This window comes from Panthera pardus, unplaced genomic scaffold (assembly GCF_024362965.1).
Source record: "Panthera pardus isolate Hobbes unplaced genomic scaffold, ASM2436296v1 HiC_scaffold_10, whole genome shotgun sequence".
NCBI lineage: Eukaryota > Metazoa > Chordata > Mammalia > Carnivora > Felidae > Panthera > Panthera pardus.
This window is the reverse complement of record NW_026526655.1, coordinates 87035812-87055990: the sequence shown is the minus strand read 5'-3', so window position 1 is coordinate 87055990 and position 20179 is coordinate 87035812. Positions and strand designations below refer to the sequence as shown.

The following is a 20179-nucleotide window of genomic DNA, read 5'->3' as shown; positions in this document are numbered from 1 at the left end:
GTTCAACCTTCAGAGTTGTAATCTGACAATAGATTTTACTTTTAGAAGACGTTCGTTAACATTTTTTGGCAGCCCCTATTTATTACTTCTGGCCCCATTTTCAATGCTCTTATGGTTTCTCCCAGGCACTCGTCTTCAAAGTGAATTCAGGGCAGGAACTAACTGTGTTTTGTGGTAACGGGGAAGAGAATTACAGATTCATGTTTGTACTGCATGAATTGTCGTGCTAGTCAACTTCTTGGATACATTTCTAACCAAGTATTAAAGGCCTAGTGGGATAGCCCACATTTACCAATTCCAGTCTCAGAGAAACGATATGATGATTGCCAGGCCTTGATTAAAGATGCTGTGGTTTCATTTTGAAAGAGATTTACGCTCAAATTTCTGAATTTTCCTTGCACCCCCTTACACATGTCCTGGTATTGTTCATTGTGCTTCTGGGAAAAAGTCTGTCCTTTCCTCCAAGGGGTCAGTAGAAACAGACTGAGTGAGTGCAGAATGTGGTTTAAGAGAGTAAATGGCATTTTAATCTTTATAGGAATGATCTTTGAATGTTAATGCAGTGGTAAGACAAAGCAGCAAAGTAGCTAGGAGCAGGGCTTTGAAGTTCAACCACAGCGGACTTCATTCCAGTGCTGCTTAGGAGCTGACAAAGTCAGTCGACTTCTTTGCACTTCAGAGTCCTCATCTGTAAAATGGGGATAGTGATATCTGCCAACAGAATTAAAAGGGAATGGAATTACTTAACCAAAGAAAAGATTAATAGTAGCTATCAATTAATTGTTATTGTCTAATATAGTATACTCTATTAAAATATATATATTCTATAGTACATAATACAGGACATAATATAATTTTACCATATTTTTACATCGTATGGATTTTGTGCTTGAACTGATACGGACATGTATAGAAGAGAAAATAATGACATTAACTCAAGGACCATCAGCATGTACAGTCTCCAAAAAAGGAACTATGTATCCCTAGGTGGTGTAAATGGTGTGTCTGATCACCGATAATTCTGAAAGAGAAGCCATTCCTCCATTTGGGGCTCTAGGTGTTACCTCTTGCATGACCATATGTATTTTCCTGGGGCCCTCACCTTCCTCCAGTGGCTCTTTCCCTGTGACTTTCACATTTAATACAGCGTGTCATAAAGCATGCCTGATCCCACAGTCCATGTTTGACTCTCTTTCTTGCTGAGGTTCTTTCAGTCTATAACCAGCTCAGATTTGTATCAAAAGCAGCCTTTTCCTGGAAATAGACACAGAATCATTTCTCTGGTGTGTGTAAATTAGAGATTCATAGGTTCTGGGTCCTCAGTGACCTGTTCAAGGAAAAAGAGGACTGACTTATTCTGTTTTGTTTGTTTGTTTTTAATAAGGACATTAAAGAGTAATCTAGCGCTTAACTACCACTGTCACTTTCTAGTAGAAAGGGCATCAAAAAATATCCTAATCCCAAATCGAGGGAGGAAAAAAAACCCTCAGAATGAAATACAGTCTTTACCAAAATGGGAAACTACCCTTCTTCTATGTCTATATACACTGTCTGTGTTTTGTTCACTTCATCTCTGACCAGAGAAAGTTTGGTCAAGACTGGCCAGCCCTCCTGTGAGCCAGAGCATTTGAAAACCACTGGTGTCCCTACATCCGGATTTCCTGGATTATGAAGAAGAGGATGATGCTCATATTCTCATAGATTTTTTTATATATATATTCTGCTTTGTAACTTACCTTAAATTTGTTAACTATTGTCATTGGAAAATACTACAGAAACCACTTTTAGTGGAATGTATAACATACATACATATATATATATATATATATATATATATATATATATATATATATATATACATATTTTAAAAGTTAATCAAACTCCTACATAACCTTCACTCAAATGAAGACATGGACTCTTTCCGCCCTCCAGAAGCCCCACCCCCTGCCATTTATCTCTATGTCACCCAACCTCTTCCCTTCCTACAGAGTTAAACTGCATTTTAGCTATTATTAAATAATTTTTCATTATTTCCCCACCTGTACCAGCTGTATATATAGCCCTTAAGAAATGTGGTTTACTTTGTCTGGTTTTGAATTTACATAAATGGAATCACAGTATATGCCTTTTTTGTTTCTTGCCTTTTTCTCTAAATATGTCATGCTTTTTCTTTCTTTTTTTTATTTTTATTTTTTGTTTTTTTGCACTGATCAGAGTGATGTACTTTGCACTTTGTTTCTGTTTTGCTAGTGGCTTGCCTAGGATTGCATCATTGATACCTAGCAAAGACTAAAGCTAATTAAATCCTTTATCGTCTTCCAAAATATTACCTTAGTATATTTTTATTTATTTTTTAACGTTTATTTATTTTTGAGAGAGAGAGACAGAGGGAGAGAAAGACAGATCATGAACATGGGAGGGACAGAGAGAGGGAGACAAAGAATTGCAGGTAGGCTCCATGCAGTCAGAGCAGAGCCCCATAGGAGGCTTGAACCATGAACTGTTGAGATCCTGACTTGAGCTCAAGGTGGGGCTCAAACTCATGAATGGTGAGATCATGACCTGAGCCAAAATCAAGAGTTGGATGATTCATGGACTGAGCCAACCAGGTGCCCCTAGCTTAGAATATTTTAACACACCTATCCTCTTCTCAACACATATGCTATTGTTGTCTGGTATTTTAATTCTTTATTTTGTTTTGTTTTGTTTTTTTAACACCACCAGATATTATTATTTTTATAGAGTCAATGTTGGTTTATATTTGCCCAATATTTGCCATGTTCCTTGCCATTTACTTCTTCCTTCATCTTCCACCTTCCTTCTAGGATAACCCTATATTCTGAGAAATCCCTGTAGAAAGGGTCTTGTAATAACAACCTGTCGCAGTGTTTGCTTGTTTCAAATGTTCCTATTTCTCCCTCATTCTGGTAATATATATATTCTCTCTGGATATAGAGTTTTGATTTGGTAGTTATTTTCTTTTAGCACATAAAGTTGTTATTCCAACCTTTTCTGTCATCTATTATTGTGATCAAGAAGTTACCTTAGTCTAACTGCAGCTATCTGGCTATTCATGATATTTTTATTATTACCTTTGTTTTTCCACAGTTTTATTCTTCCTGTATGGATTGTTGAGCCTCTTGAAGTTGTTTTTAAGTATCATTAATATATTTTAGAAAATTATCAGCTATTATTTTCAAGTGAAGCTTTCTAAAAATATTTTCTCTTATATTTTTCTATGCCTCTAGTTAAACCTACATTTAGAGGCTTCCTACTCTATTTTCTACATTTTACATTCTATTTTTAATCTTTTTGTCTTTCTGAACTGCATTTCAAACCACTTCGTTTGATTTATTTTCTGATTCTTTAATCCAATCACCTTTTTTTGATAAACATCTTTATTTCAATTATTATAATTTTTATTTCTAGAGAAAGCTTTTTTGTTTACTATGTCATTTGTTACAGTTGTCATCTGCAGATATTTTTCAGGCTCCCTTTTATTTTGTTAAAATTAAAAGGCATGGTTGTTTTATATGTCTTGTGATTTAACATCTGAAGTCTGCATCAGTCTGTTTCTGCTGCTTCTCATTCCATTGCTGTTTCCTTGTGTGTCTGGTTATTTTTGACTGTGTGCTAATCATTTAGTCCTGGGATAAATGTGTCCTGCTCCAGAATATTTTGCATTTTTCTCAAAGGGTCTGGGACCTCCCAGTGATTGATTAGCTCAATCTAAGTTAACAGTTTAAAACTCAAAATTTGTACACATAATAGGAGAGTTACAACTATGCTACTTCTCAGGGACAGAATTATTTTTCATTCTTCCTTTTTTTTTTTAATTCTGTCACATTGCTCATCTACAAAGACAGTTTTCTTTATAATCCCTTAAATTGGAGAAAGGGAACAAATTTAATATTGTTTCTCCTTTATTCTTTCATAAGACCACAGGCAGCACCTTTTCCATTATTCTGTGGAGTCAATTGACCAAAGGTCAAATGTACAGTATAAGCAAATGCCCTCAGGCAAAGAGCAGTTATGTTGATCTGATGTTCAGCTTGCCTCTCTGTGTTCAGATTCCCATTTTCCAAAAATAATTACCCTAGCAGTTTACCACTATCTTATCAACCTTTCAATTTTTTAAAGGTGATTTTAAACAGAAATATTTTATCCAGCATTTTTCATTGTTTTCAGTGGAAAGTTGATCTAAATAGCTTAGTTTCTCATTTACAATCTACCTCACTTTCACTTAAATATGCATTTGGTTAATCAAGTTTGTGCTATTTATATAAGCCTGGTAGGAAAAGACTTCATAAGAATATGTATTGAAATCCTACAATGAACAGCTTGCTCATTAGGGCTACATATAAGGCATAGAGATATAATCAAGATATAGTCTTTGCTTTATAGCATCTCTGCCAAAAAATAGGGTGAGATGAAATAAGAAACATAAAAGAGTTTTTCTGAGATTTAAAGGAGGGAGAGCTCACATCTGTGAAAGATTTGAATTGGGCCTTGAAGGATGGTTATAATTTCAATATGTGGAAATTTGTGGGCAGGGAATTCCAGGGAATTAAAAAATATGAACGATGACATGAAACTGAGAATCGTCAAGGTCTGTGTGCTAAAAAGAGAAATGAGATTTTGGTTTTCTTGTTTGTTTGTTTGTTTTGTTTTGTTGTTTTTATTTTTGTTGGAAAAAAAGGATTAAGAACCATACCAAGGGCTGGGGATTTGCTACAGGGGCACATCTCTAAGAAGGTGTGTCAGTGTTTTCCAGATACCTTCACCCTAGAATAACAGATCTTTTAATAAACACATACTGAACAGAAGTATGATCCAAGTGTTATGTGTCTTAAAAGGACAAGGTCTATCACGGAAAAAGGCAAGAGAAGAAGTTCATTCTTCTAGGATCATAGCTTCATCCCATTTAGTCCAAGAGAAAAAAAAATTGCCTCAAAAGACATCTTTATTATTTGCTTTATCTGTTTAAAGAAGTCCCAAAGAAACAAGAACTGTCAGTTTGATTTATCCTCTGAGGACTGGACTCACACCCCTTGCATGTTTCGGTACACTTATCTATTTTAGAGTCACTGAAGTATTTCAGTCAGTTCCAGCACTTCAAGTACAATTTGCCACCTAGGTACCTGCTGTGCTTTGTGATTTAAGAGTTTCTGCTTGATATGGACTGGAACCTGACTCTAGCCATGGAATGTGACAAATACATATTCCTGGCTAAATATACATATATATATGATAGACTGCCTCATGAGGAAAAAAAAGCTTTCTAATATAGAGCACAAATTCATTTATTTATTCTACAAAGAATTAACAACTCCTAACAGGTATCACACAACGTGTTTTTAAACCCTAGAGATATCAGATGAGTAATACATGATTGCTGCACTTAAGGTGCTTATAGTCTGATAGAGGAGACAGAAATTGTATGTAGGTTTATTACAATAAAACATAACTAAAATGGTAAAAATATTTAAAAACCATGGTGGAGAACCATAGGTCTAGCTATAGATAATCCTTGCTCAGGGAAATGCTTCTTCCAAGTAATGCTCAGCCTATATATCTCTCCACTGTTCATTCTACAAAATCACTGAGAATCCTTGATGTTTAAGCCACTATGCTAGGTGTTATGAAACATACAAAAATGAATCAGAATCAGATCTTTCCCTTGAGGATCTAGAAACAAATAGAAAGTATGCCCATAAATCGAGTAATTGTAGTAAAAAAATGGACATGGATAGTTGCTCAAAAATAGCATGAATAGAGGCATGAGTTAATTTTATAGTAACTCAGAAAAGAGAGATTGCTTCCAACTGGAAAATATTCTAAATATATCTGTCAAGGAAGTGAGAGTTGGGCATGTTTTTGAAGGATGAATAGGATTTTGAGGCAAAATGGGGTGAAAAGGACACTTTCTGTGGAAATAAGGGAGTAACCAATGATAAAATATAGGAAATTAATTCCTGTACTGATTATACAGATATGTGTTGATCTTTCGCCTTGCCCCATGCACTGCGTGCTAGTCATTGTTCTTGAAAATGATTACGGGAGGTTCCCTGAGGCCTAGGGTGAATGTGCCTTAGACGAGACTATTTTGTGTTTCTTCTATGAGTTTCCAGGATGCACTACCAGTGGAAGAATTGCCTCAAAATAAGTTGAGGAACAGCACTGTGGAACAGCAGCACTCAGTTTCATTAGAAAGTCCATGTAGAACCAGCTCATGAAAGATCTTGAACAGGATTGTGAAAAGAGATAATTTCATTCTGTAAGCACTCTGGAGCCCTTTGTAACCAATACTAACTGTCCTTATATTAAGACAGATTCAGAGTTTTCACAGATAGGCTTAAGGAATTAAGATATATTTTTTCCTGCTTTAAATTTTTTTTAATGTTTATTTATTTATTTATTTTGGGGGTGGGCGGGTAGTGGTAGAGACAGAGGGAGAGAGAGAATCCCAAGTAGGTTCCACTCTCAGCATGGAGCCGGGCACAGGGCTTGATCCCAGGACCATGAGATCATGACCTGAGCTGAAATCAAGAGCTGAATGCTTAACCAACTGAGCCACGCAGGTGCCCCTATTATTTTTCTACTTTTAACACAAAGAAGATAGGACTTATTAAATTATCTGAGAGACACGTTCTAAAACTCTGGTGCAATAGATGAGAGCCATAAGGCCTGTGCTTTTACTGACAAAGAAAATGGCAAAATGGCTAAGTTGTCATCGGTGGGGCCCAATGCATTTATTTAGTGAATCACAGGACATCTTCTCACTCAGAAAACACTTTAAAACCTCATATGTCTTGAACTTTTAATAGATGATAATCTCTAAAGAAGTCCTAGTGTAAAGAAAGCAAGTAGGGCAATTCACCTAAGGAAAACTACGTATATCCTTCCCAAGAACATGGGTGTATCAGCACAGCAGTGAGCACCAGTAGAAAACCTGGACTTATTTTCCTGTGACTCCAGAATATATGTTGGTGTCATACCTACTAAAATAAACACACCGTGGAAAGTTTGTTTCTGATTTAAGAAATTTCTCCTGTCTCCACATCCATCAAAATTTGGACCAAGTGGACCTTACTCTCATCAGTCAGCTGTTTCTGTTATATTTATCACACAATGCTCACAAATCCTAGTTAACATAAACCTGGTCTGACATAAATTCAGAAGCATTATGAACATCTTAGGCCATAGTTCTCCCCTAAAACTGTATGGTTTCGAAGCCAGTATGTTCAATATGGCGCCTACATGTTCATTGCATAGGTAACTTTAAAAAATTTTTTTTCTCTATACACTGTACTGATAACTTTTATTTAGAGGCAAACATTGGCATATTTCACTTTTAATGACAGAAAACTTTTCCAAGGCACTTAATAAACTATTAACTTTTTAAAACCACCCATTCAGCCATAACCTTGAAAGCAAAAAAAGAGCATTATAAAAGGCCTCATTAAAATAATTTGTTTACTTTTTTTAATATTGTTTACTTCCAATGCAAATAATGAACACAAGCATTAATTAAATAATGCAATACATCTAATGCTCATTCACTGTAGTATGGCTTTAATAACAAAATGGACTTATTTATTGGAGTAAAATGGTGTGATTTAGCAAAAAGATGAAAATAGTTCCAATCAGAAAGCTATTCATGAATTATTGAGTATTCTGTGCAAAATGAATATGGAATTATTTTATCTTTGTGAAGTGAGCGTTGAGCCCTTATTCAGTCCCCTGCTCAAAAAGATCATAAACATTGGAGGGACAAACAGTAGATCTACCAAACTTGGCCTAACGAATGCATTTTAAGTTTCTGTTTAATATTTTAATTCTCAGAATTACAGTGCTCTGGCAAAGATAGCATGGTTATTATTGGGGCAATTTGTAGTACAGCCACAGACTGCACTATCAAATGGCCTCATCATACCTTTAAAAATTAGAACAAAAATAATAGTCTGAAATCTGGAGGATGATGGGTGGAGATGGAGAGAAAGAAAGAAAAAGAAAGAAATTGAATTCTAGTGTTTTATTAGCATAAACATTATAAGGAAAAAAATGAAATCAAGTGATCGATATTACTATAAATGAAGCCATGTTCTCTGGTTATAATTCTCTCAAGATTTAGCCATTAACCACAATAAATTCTGTATCTTACATAATTTTTAATAACCACAAAAATCTATGAAATTGATAGGATGCTTTATAAATGGATAATAGCTTACTATCCAATAAACCTCACCTTAGGCTCTCTCAGAAAACTATTTTAATTATGAAGTTTGACTCTCTGTGGTTTATCATTTTGGTCAATGCAATACATCTGATTTAGAGTTTGCATTCCTCCAACATAAAATGGACTTGTAGTCCACAGTGCACTTTGAAATAAACTGAATATATGTATTTAGTCTTTCTTAACAGTTCACTACTGAGTTGAAATGCTCTGGGAAGCAGTATACTATATCAGGTAGAATAAGTCAGACCACCTGGACTGGGAATCCCAGGTTCACATTTTATTTGTTACTATAATCCTTGGATATTTCAACTGTAGTATGAGGTTAACAAGAGTCCTTATCTCATACAGTTATTGTGAGATTATGTGAGAAAAGTGATACAACTTACTGGGCACATAGCAATGATAAATATTAATTATATTTATTATTATTGTTGTTATTATTACTATGTGGAGGAATCGAGTATAGCAGTTAAGAGAAGAGTCTCCAGAACCTGATAGAATAGGATTCAGATGCCCTAATTGTCACTTAAAGGCAGTGTATTTACAATCCTCATCTTAATTTTTCTTAATATCAAGACTTCAGTTAGGGAAACACTTCCTGCTATCCAAATCCAATCTAAAATCTCTGCAGAACCTCATTTCTTACTCCTACCAAACAGGAAACAGTCTGAAACAGGTATTCTGGTCAGCTTTCTGCTACATGGTGCCTCCCTCATTTTCTGTTTTTGCCAACTCTTAGTGGCAGATGAGGGAAAGGTAGAGAGAATATGAGAAGGTCCCCATGCTTCTTAAAGCCGTAAGCCCAGAAGTGCCTCACATCAGTCTTGCTCACATCCCAGTGATGAGAGTGGGTAATGTGGCCACATGTTGGTGCAAAGGGGGCTGGAAATAAAACGGTGTTTTCTGGCTGGTAAGCTGCTTCTCTGTGACAACTCAAGACTCCAGCACACATTCTGGTGTAGCACTCTCCCTCTCTGCCACAAGGATCAATGATCTTAGCCCTTATTCTATAGGGAAGAAAGTCCAAATTAAGTGTCCAACCTTTATTTGGGAGGCGTGAATCCAGGGCATAGGCGGTGTGGCAAAAAAGGAAGTGAGGCAGGAAATGACGGGGAAGAGTAGAGGAGCTGTGTCACCCAATGGCTGCTACTCTCCCGTGAACCTCAAACAGACTCAAGAGAATCACTGGGCAGCTGTACCACTTGACTTAGAAAGAAGCTGCTGTTAGGTAGGCTCTCTGGAGAAAGCACGACACAGTCCGTGGGAGGAAAGATGGGAGCTAGGAGAAGGAATTTATCTGCTATGTTTCATTCCATTTCCTGCTTCCCCAAGTTCACCACCCAGAGTCTTCAATATCTGCATCATATGAACCCTGGCTGTACCCTTGGATGGCTTCTCAGAATGCCAGGTCCTATTCTGTATAAAGTGGCATTTTATCTAAATTTGGAAGTGGATGAGGAGCCAAAAGCCTGTCGCACTCTGGAAGCCAGGAGGGAGGGCCTCACATTCCAAGATGACTGGTCATCCTCAGGAAGTGGGACCAAATGGGTTCAAACATGGCTAGTCATACGTAGAGACAGCTAAGGTAGACTGACTGGATGAGGGTCTGGATAAGGACTCTGAGGGAGCATCTGAGGCACCACAAATGTGCCCCAGCTAGTCACCTTGCAGAAGCAAATAGTTTTTTATATAATGTAAATGTAACACAGTATCAGCATACAACAAAGGTAGACTAAACAGAGACTATTGTATTTACTCTGGCAAGATTTTGATTTAGAACTAAATGCAATATCTGTTCATTTCTTGAAAAAGAGAGAATACTCTCTCCTCAAAAAACAAACAAAACAAACACATAGCATTCTAGCGCCCAAAGTCACCAACAAAGGTTGCTTTTCTGAAAATCTGGTTTGATTTGGTCTTGTATATACTGAGAAATTTCACTGTAGAAACAATTTCAGTTATTATTAACATCATTTATATTCATATACATAAAACTCACATCTTACAATCAAAGTATTGTCTTCTATGTTGACAGCAGCCATACTTTAGACATTAATAAGATCAGGTATCCATTCAGCACTCTTTCCTAAATCATTTTGTCCAAATGAGAATTTATAAGTGAGTTTTATCCTCCTCCATGAATGATTTTCCAGAATCAAAACCAGTTATGTGATAAAACTTAATTCCTCTAAACAGATTTTGTGTTTCATGTTTCAAACTGATAAGGACAATCTGAGTCTATATTCTAGAATAGCAATTAATCCAAAATAAAAAATGGTAGCTAATAACCTATTTCATAAACTCTGAGCTTTGCCTTTTTTTTTTTTTTTTTTGTAACCTCATCTAGTAATAAGGATGGGATAATCAGAGGTCCAGTGATTTGTTGCTTACACACATGCCCAATCTTCCTCACGGAAAGTGCCATCAAGCAAAAGAGCATCTGGCCTTTGATATTTTCTTAATGTGCATTAAAAGGCCCCAAATTTCCCATAAAAAGTGGAAAATTTAATCCCAAAGGTTTAATCTAAGAGAGAAAGACAGGGAGAATAACCTGTCAGCTCTTACTAGGGAATAGTAAAGTTGGGCTAAAAGAATAATAAAAATCAGAAGTGGACGAGACCCAGGATCAATTTTTAATGATTTCACATTGCCCCAACAAAGAGGCTTTTATATTTTATTGTCCAGAAGCAGTAACTTTTAAATAATTCTCTTTAAATATTTTAAAATCAGTCATTTATATTTTAAGTTTACCCCAGAAGAGATATGATAAGTACACTCTTAAATTTAAATCTAAATTTAGTTAATTTTTAAAAAGTATATTTTTATAATGATGTACAATATGATCCATTGGCATCATGTAGTTCATTAACAGACTTTTTCTTGTGTTTTATAGCTGTAGAATCAGAAATATGTTTTCTATTAAAGGATTCTTTAATTTCAGCCTTCTTGAATAAAATCTTGATTGTCTTCCAAGTAAATTCGACAACTTTTCTGAAAAACTTATTCTGATGTTTAACAATGTTTAAATACTGAAAATGTTTCCTGCTAATAAAGCTTAGGCCCTAGCATTGTTCTTCAAGCCTAGGTCTTTCTGCTTTAGCTTTGTAAAAATGGACTACTGGGCACGATCATTTTTATATAGTCCTCTATCAACCGATCTTAGTTTTGTCTTCTTGAAGCTGATATATTTATTTACTTAAATTTTACTCGAGTCACTTTAACTTCTGAATTGACCCCTAATTCTATCATTTGCTTTGATTGTGCCATAATGTCTTTTTCTATTAAAGACATGATATGAATGGGAATGCTGTGCTTTGATTTTGTAAACTATTAGCTTATACTTTGTAAACTACCTCATTTTGTAATGCAGTATCCTGAGATATATTATTTATTTTTATTTATTAATGCTTTGAAATGTTCACCATAATTCTCAATTGGATAACAAAGAATGGTAACAAAGTATGTTTTAGAATAGGAGAAATAATGGGAGTGACAGACTGGGCTTACAGAGCTGAAGGGGGACCTCATGGAGATTATTTTGGAGTTACATCATCAAAATGAGCAGGAGTGGAACAAATGGCAGACAAGGAGAGTGGATTGAAGGGAGAGAAATGTGTTCCAGATGAAAGGGTGCAATACAATGTATAGAGTTGTGAAAGCAGGGTGCATATTGGAACTGCCATGGATTTAGCATAGCTGGTTATAGAAGAATGGGGGAATGCATAGAACTCAGAAGGATGGTTGGGAAATGATGAAAAGGAGCCTGTATATCCTACTGAGGGATTTGTACATTATCCTACAGATAATACGTTTCCCAGAAAAAAAAAACCATAGTGAAATTTGTGTTTTAGAAAAGAAAAAAAATTAGTCAAAATGTAGAAAATGAAATGAAATGGTTTTGTCTGGTCCCAGAGGAAACACTGAGAGAATTCACATGAAAGAAAATATGAGCTCAAATGAGGCTGTGGTCATGAGATGGCAGAAGAGGGAGCTAGTTCTGGAATTCAGGCTCTCTACTGTTTGGTTGTAAGTGGTAAAGGAAAGGGGAGAATTAAGAAAGTAGGGAAGGTGTAGTGGATAAAAGGATGATTAACCAAGACAAGCAGTAAAGAGAGCAAATCTGAGAAGACAATGATTTCACTGTCTGTGCTACATTCTAGTGGTAAGTCAGTTAGAAAATGCAGTTCTGGTACATAAGAGGGAGCTGGAGGCCAGAGGAAAAACTGAGGAGTCAACATGTCATAAGTGGTGGATCAGACCAGAGGCAAGACCAAAACCCACTGGAAGCATGTGAAGTATAGGCAATAATGAAGGCCTAGAACAGTAAACCAGATATTAGTGACACTTAAGAGGTGGGAAGAGGAAGAGAAGTCAGTGAAAGAAACAGAAGGAAGAATATAAAACGTGAAATAAAGATTTAGAGTGAAAATGTCTCCATAGCCAAGGGACAGAGGTTTTTAAGGAAAAGGAGCTGAATCTAACAGTACAGAGTTCAAATAGAATGTTGATGAGAGAGAAGGCATCAGATTGTTTTTGTTGACCTGCATGGTTAAAATGTTTTAGATTAGTTAAGGAAAGGAGTAGAAGACTTCAGTGGGTTGAGAAGAGAATGGAACGTGAGCAAGCAGAGAATGTGACTGTAGAAAGCTCAAGAATCCTGGCAACAATGGAAAGGAAATAGGTGGGATTGAGAATTAGCAAGGTTGTGGGCTTGATGCTTATATATGTTTATATGTATTTTTAGACAGAAGTGATTTGTGTGTGGCTATGGGTAAAGATAAATATACTTGAGAGAGGGAGATAAATGTAGAAGGGAGACGACTCAGAAAATGAGGAACAGCATTGGATGAAATTAGGAACCAGAGAGGAAAAGCCCTGGGCTGAAGAATGAGCATCTCTTCCTCTAAGGCAGAAAGGGACATGCTTTGTGAGTGGATCATGCACTGTCTGGAAATGACAGGCCAAGCGATTTTGATGCTCATAGATACCACTGTCATGACAGGCATGGGAGTTCATGAGACAGGTGGACCAGAATCACAGGCTCAGATCCAGATTTCCAGGAGCCAGAACAGAATATGGGAACTGATAACACTGACAAGGAAGAGATAGGAAATGTTACTTCTTATTTTTGGATCTAGAAACAGTGTCATGTGACCTAGTAGGGGGAAAGGCTAGGTATGGAAGGGAGGTAATGTACTGTGTTGTGATCAAGAACTTGGGACTTGGAGGACAGAGGACAGTGAATTCCTATCTCCTCTCAGGCACTTATTAAGTGTGTGAACTTATGTAAGGCACTTAACCACTTCCTGCTTGAGTTTTTTCACATGTAAATAGAAGGCAATGGTAATAACTGCACAAGACTATTATAAGGAATAAATGAGAAACTGATACAAAGCTTTCAGAGGGTACAATATACAGGAATTAAAGTTTATGTTTGTGTGTTTGTTCATTTTGATTACACAGACTAAGAAAGTGGGAAGAATTGTGAATGTTCTAGCTCAAGGGCTGTACGATCTCTGAGAATTAGGAGAATGCCACTTGATGGACCACTGGAAAGGGGTGAAGCTTTGGGAGAGTGGTGTGAGGTAGAATAGAAAGTGACCAGGAGCACATAAAAAGTTCGCTAAGTGTTGATGACATTGGTCTTGGCAATGATTTCATGGTTATGTTAAGTGTCCTTATATGTATATGTATAATTGTACATATATATGTGCGTGTGCGTGTGTGTGTGTGAATATATATATATATATATATATATATATATATATATATATATATATATTTGCTAAGTGGAGTTAAAAGCCCAGCTGTAGAAAGTGGCCATTATTTGTAATATTAGTACATTGAGTAGTCAAAAGTTATTTCTCCAGAATTAGATTAGAGGATATGAGGAAATTGCTAGAAGGAAAAGTGGATGAGAGAGTGGAGTGTGGGAGTGGATCATTGCATGGGGGAGAGCAAGACAGCAAGAGATGGGGGGGTGGACACAAAAGTGACTGCTGAGTTGGGAACATAGGCCTGTTTGTGAGAGGAAGGGAAACCAGGAAGAGCTGGAAGGATGCACAAAATGTCTGCTGATTCCAGTCATGTCAAAAACAGACATAACAGGGTGGGAGTAATGAAAACCCAGAACGTGGGGTTTGTTAGATGAAAAGCAGAATGAAGACTGCTGAAATGGAGAGGAGTTAAAGCAGTGGGCTCGTGAAGAATGCAAGAGATGGGGTGGGTAAGGGCAAGGTGAAGGCCAGGGTCCTGGGAGGTGACTAAATGATCGGGAGAGTTTGGATTGAGATAAAGCCAAGCCAGTGTCCAAGCCGTGGGATTTAGTGTATGATGCTGATGAGGACAGGTAGAGGTGGCAGACCTGCCTGGCGAGAACTCTGGGAAAGCTTAGAATGCTTTTTCCCCATAGAGAGAAAGTCTACAGAAAATTATGTAGAGTCTAAGGCTGGCATGGGATTCTTAAAGGAGGATTCAATATCTTCTTTATCTCTGGAGTCCCAGAGTCCAACACAGTGGCTATCACATTGACATACAATAAGCATGCAGTTATTGTCTATCGTAGGATTCTGTGAAATACTGGGTTCAATCTACATGAGTCCATTAAGCTGTTTTCACTTTTCCAGATCCAAGCAAAGACTCCTTAACTATTAAACCAAATATAAATCTTAATTGTTATAACATGGGGAATTTTTAGATGCCCAAACCTTCCTTCCAAAGCACAAAAGCTAGTTGCATTCTTGTGTTTTCCTTTCATTTATGAATTCAGCAAATATTCATTGAACAACAATTCTGTGCCAGGCACTGTTCCATACATCGGGAAAAATAGTGGAAGAAAAGGCAAACCAGGCCCCAGCTCAAGGAGCTTAATTTTAGTGGAAGAAAAACAGACAGCATATAAAAATATAAATGTTAATTTCAGTTAGGAAGAAGGCTGTGTTGAAAATTAAAACAAGTAGTGAGATAGAGAATAAGCTAGAACACAGCTCTCTTTTATGTAAGACAGTCAGAGAAGGCCTCTGACAAGGTGACATTTATCTGGGACCTGATGGATAAGAAGGAGTCAGCCATGTGAAGATTGGGAGGTATTCCAGGTAAACAGGTGGTGTAAAGGCCCAATGGGAAGATCAAGTTTAACAGAGAAGGACAGAAACAAGATCAATTATGTCCACACTAGAATCTAATAAGAATGTCATATCTTTTCCCAAAAAGTTACATGTTTTAACATGAATGTGATCACAGTGTAATTTCAATTTTCAAGGACTACATAGTGGTTAGGAGCAGACTCTGGAGTGACGCTGTCCTCATTTAATCCTGCTCTTCCTTTTCTACCTGTGTTACCTTGGAAAAGTATACCTCAATATTCTAGTATATTATTACCTGTAACATGGTGATAATAATGGTACCTACCTCATACAGTTGTTATAAGAATTAAGTGAATTGATAGTTGTAAAACATTGGGACCTAAAAAATGCTTTTTCCTTAAAATAATTCCATCTTTTTTCTGTGACTATATTATATGAGAAAGATAATCTCTTTTGTTACATATTCTTAAAGGCTATTTCTGTTGATTCTGAGTATCCCATAATCATTCTAAGTATCTCATACTCAACTGAGTATCTGATACTCAATTCTGAGTATCCTTGTAGAAGAAGCCGGTTGTTTTAATTTTTCTACATCATAAATCACATGACAATGAACATTGTTATCATGCCACGATAGTGATCACCTGGGTGGCAGATTATGGGTGAACCTGTAAAATTCTTTCACTGACTGAAGCATCTATCTGTAAGAGGCATCCACATCTGGATTGGCTTCTCATGAGATTACTACCAAGTAACAGAGAAAAGTTATGCTATCAATTGCTGCCTTGCAGCTGAATTTATCCTGAAAATCATGCTTGGCTTGTACAGTATTTCCCCTTCAAAAGTTTTATAGAGTTGCCAAGAAAAAAAATCTCACGATTTACTATGAAACACCCCTGCTCCCATATTACTGGCTCTTCTGAAAAATAGTCTATTTCTATTAAACTGATAGAAGTGGACGCACTGGCTATGAGGCAACAATTGTGAACAGATTTCTTGTAGCATCTTTGCCATTCTTCCATAATTTCATGTTTTAAAGTAAAGTTCGTACTGTTAAAATATTCTCTAAAAATATTATAAGCCTTCTATACTAAACTTTTAAACTATTCTATGGAAAATTGTTTGAGAAAAGTACTGAGTTTATAGAGAAAACTAGAGTAACTCAGAGCATCTGAATATAGTTGGGGTCTTTGAAATGTGGCATTACTTTCTTTAAAAATAATAAAGAAATTTTCCAAACAAGTAAGCTTTTGTTTAATATATTGAATTCTGCAAATTTAAAGTTAATAATAAATATGATACACTTAATTCAAATTAAAATATGCAGAGACAAATGTAGACGATATCCCTGTTAATTGATTGTTATCAATTACTGAAGCTTTTAGGTAACCTCCACATTGTATTATGCAAAAGGAAGCATATGCTATGATCTATTTGGTCTAAATTAAGTTTATTAAATACAAATATCCATCTACTAACATGTATAGTCTTAAAAGTCTGAAGAATGAGCCTCTAAAAGGCACACAGTTGGCACCTACTAAATATTTATTAATTTGGGTTTTTTTCATCTTTATGGAGATATATAAATGACAACATTATGTAAGTTTAAGGTGTACTTACTGAGTGATGGCTTGATATATGTATATATTATGAAATGATTACCACATTGAGGTTAGTTTACACATCTGTTATGTCACATAGTTAGCTCTGTGTGTGTGTGTGTGCATGGAGAACATTTAAAATCTACTCTCTTAACAACTGTCAATTATACAGTACAGTGTTAACTTATCATAGTATGCAATTGAGAACTTACTCATCTTATAATTAAAAGTTTGTACCTTTAACCAACCATTTCCCCATTTCCTCAGCCCCTGGTAACCACTCTCTGTTTCTAGGAGTTTTACTTTTTTAGATTCTACATATAAGTGAGATCATGTAGTATCTGTCTTCTTCTCTCTGACTTACTTCACTTAGCTTAACACCCTTATGGTTCATCCATGTTGTCACATAGAGCAATATTTCCTTCCTTATTATGGCTGAATAGTTTTTCTATTGTGGATCGATATTTATATCTGTATCTATATCTGCGTCCACATGTCATTTTCTTCATCCATTCATCTGTCAACAGACTCTTAGGTTGTTGCCATGTCTTGGCTGTTGCAAATAATGCGGCAATGATCATGACTGGGTAGATGTCTCTTTGAAACTTAAAAAAAAAGAAAGGCTTTATATTGTAAATATGTATAGCTGCTAACTCAATAAACTTTTATTTTTCCTGACATGCATCACCAATGATGTATGCTTTTTATTCTTATGTCAATTTTGTTTATAGAAAACTGGGCACAAACCAGAAAGTGTGGATTTGTGTGGAGCACATATTGAATGGGCCAAGGAAAAATCAAGCAGAAAGAATGTCTTTCAGGTAAGAATGTTGCATTTATTAAATTTATTCCTATTCCTTCTAAATCTGAGCTCTCGACATGATACTTCCTTGTTGTGATGTTTTTATGTGCATGAACTAGTTGTTTGAAGGTCATTATGAAAAACTGATTTCTCTTCCTTCTTGAATTTTAGTTTTGTTGCTTTTCCCTGGTTACTGGTTGCTCTCTAAACAGAAAATATATAGTATGTGTTGATTAATTCTACACCCAAAGTCATTGACTATTGCATTGTATTTGATAGTTGTTTGGGGTTCGAGCCTAGAGTGTTTGACTTAAATAGATATAGAACTTTCAGACATACACAAAATAACATTCACTAATTATGATAAACTTTTTGCATTCATTTCCATTCCTGCTTATAGTTATAAATTACATTTACCAGTGTAATTTAGAGGGATGGAAAGAGTTGAATAACTATAGAAATTGGATATTTTTGTATTGCATAATTTAATTTTTTGGGAAAAAATAACTATGATTAATAATTTCAATCATGTTCCTTTGAATGAAAAGAACCTGATGAGATTCTTGAAAGAAAGGAAATGAGAAAACTTAATATTTCATATATGATGTTACTAAAATCCCTTTGGCAATTAATAACTTTAAATTATGGAGGTTGATCTTTTTCTATATTTATATGAGATTTAACTTTTATATTTCCAAAGTAACCAATAATTTTCTAGGTATATTTAGAATTTATATCATTTAGTAGCCAAGGAACTTGATTATTATAATTACTATATTAAATGTCTTCTAAGGCCATTTTGGCTCTTGAAGAAAGGTCGGTTCTGTTTTTAAATGTATCACTGAAGTTAATATAGTGGGTCATATACAAGTGTAGATAGGTGACATATGCTAGCTGAACTCTCAGGGGAGAGAGAAACTGATCTCTGATTCTGCATTTCCTGGATGCTAATCCGGGTCTATCGAATAAACTGGACCCATGTTAACATTTCTAGAATAAATTATTTTGCATTCTACTTTTAGTCTATTCAGGCATTCATTTTTCATATGCTAGAGATTATTTCTTTTTACCAAAAGAGAGAAAGAAGAAACACAGAAAGAAAACTAAACCTACTTGCCTAGAAATCAAAGGACTAAAGCCAAAAGTGATTAAAGTGTGTATTTACAGAATCAAGGAAGAAAAATAAATTTTGGTTTGAAGTGAGGAATTGTAAATCAGTGATATAGTCTGTCTCCCAAATTTCTTACTCTTTTTGTTATTATGCGATAAATAAAAAATTAGAGGTTATATTTCTAGCTTCTATGATAACCTAAATGATCAGTATGAGTAGTTCTGAACCAGGTTGGGTGAGTTAAGTGGTGTAGTTTTATTATGTATTATGAGCTTAGCATCCTAGTCTCCATGTCATATACTAAAGACATTAAAATTTGACATTGGCATAATTCTTGGACAATAAAAATTCTTGGAGTTGGTCTAAGGTAGCCTTTTAACTTCCTTCTGTTAATCTTCTGAGAAGTTAAGTAAGATCACAAGAGAGGAGAGTCAGGCATGTACAATGTATATAAGACTGCCAATATAGAAGAAAAATATTTATGCATAATTTTACATAGCTTTGCACATAATATACATAGATATATATTTAAACCACTGTATTGATGATATGTATGATGATGTGTATTAATGACATCATATCAACCTTTCCTGAATATGACTGACTGCCTGCTGATAGAATTTGTCCTTGTTTTTCATATTTCTGAATGTAGGTACTTCCAGAGATATTTAAAAAAATTCTCACTTTTGGTAGCTTTTTGGTGAAAATATTGCCAGCTACTTTTGTTTGTAAGGTACCTGAGCAGTTTATGGGGCTCCAGGGCTCCTTTTTCCAGCTTACCTCTTTTTGTCTTGTATCCTTGTAGTTTAGAGAAACAAGAAAGAGTTGATTATAAAGATGCTGTGAATAACAAAGCTAAAGAAAGATTCCAGTTTCATTTCTTGCTTCATTCTTTTTCGGGTGAATCATGTGGTTTTCTTATCATGCTGATATCTTTTCATCACCCAAACACATGAGTTTAGGAAAATTTACTAATACATATCCATAGATACAGACTATGAGGGCAAACCCTTTGAGAGGAACAATATAAATAGGTTTTATAGTTCTGTTGATGAAAAAGCATAGGGAAGGATTTGCCAGAGAGCTAAATCTAGATGACTAGCATCAATATTTGATTAGATACATTAGCTGGTCTAACTCTCAAATGATCAGAATAAACATGATTATATCTCAAAAACATGGTATTAAGGCATTGTTGGGTGTTTGAGTGTGTGTGTACAAGGGTTTCATTACCTACAGAATAATGAAGTGTTTCTTCCTGACTAAAGCAGACCATCACAGCTTCGGCTGATGTGCTACATCAGAAATAGCTTTAGAATTCCAAGTTTGAATTAAGCTTGG

At 35.6% G+C, this 20179-nt stretch overlaps 1 protein-coding gene across 2 annotated transcripts in view; it reads left to right on the top strand.

The window, feature by feature from the left end:
- ARHGAP15 (Rho GTPase activating protein 15) overlaps positions 1 to 20179 on the top strand; it is a 610088-nt gene that overhangs the window by 101342 nt on the left and 488567 nt on the right. For both annotated transcript variants that reach the window (XM_019455105.2, XM_053909137.1), the window contains one exon: positions 17657 to 17746. In XM_019455105.2, the coding sequence (XP_019310650.1) occupies positions 17657 to 17746 (90 nt within the window). The remainder of the gene's footprint in view (positions 1 to 17656; positions 17747 to 20179) is intronic.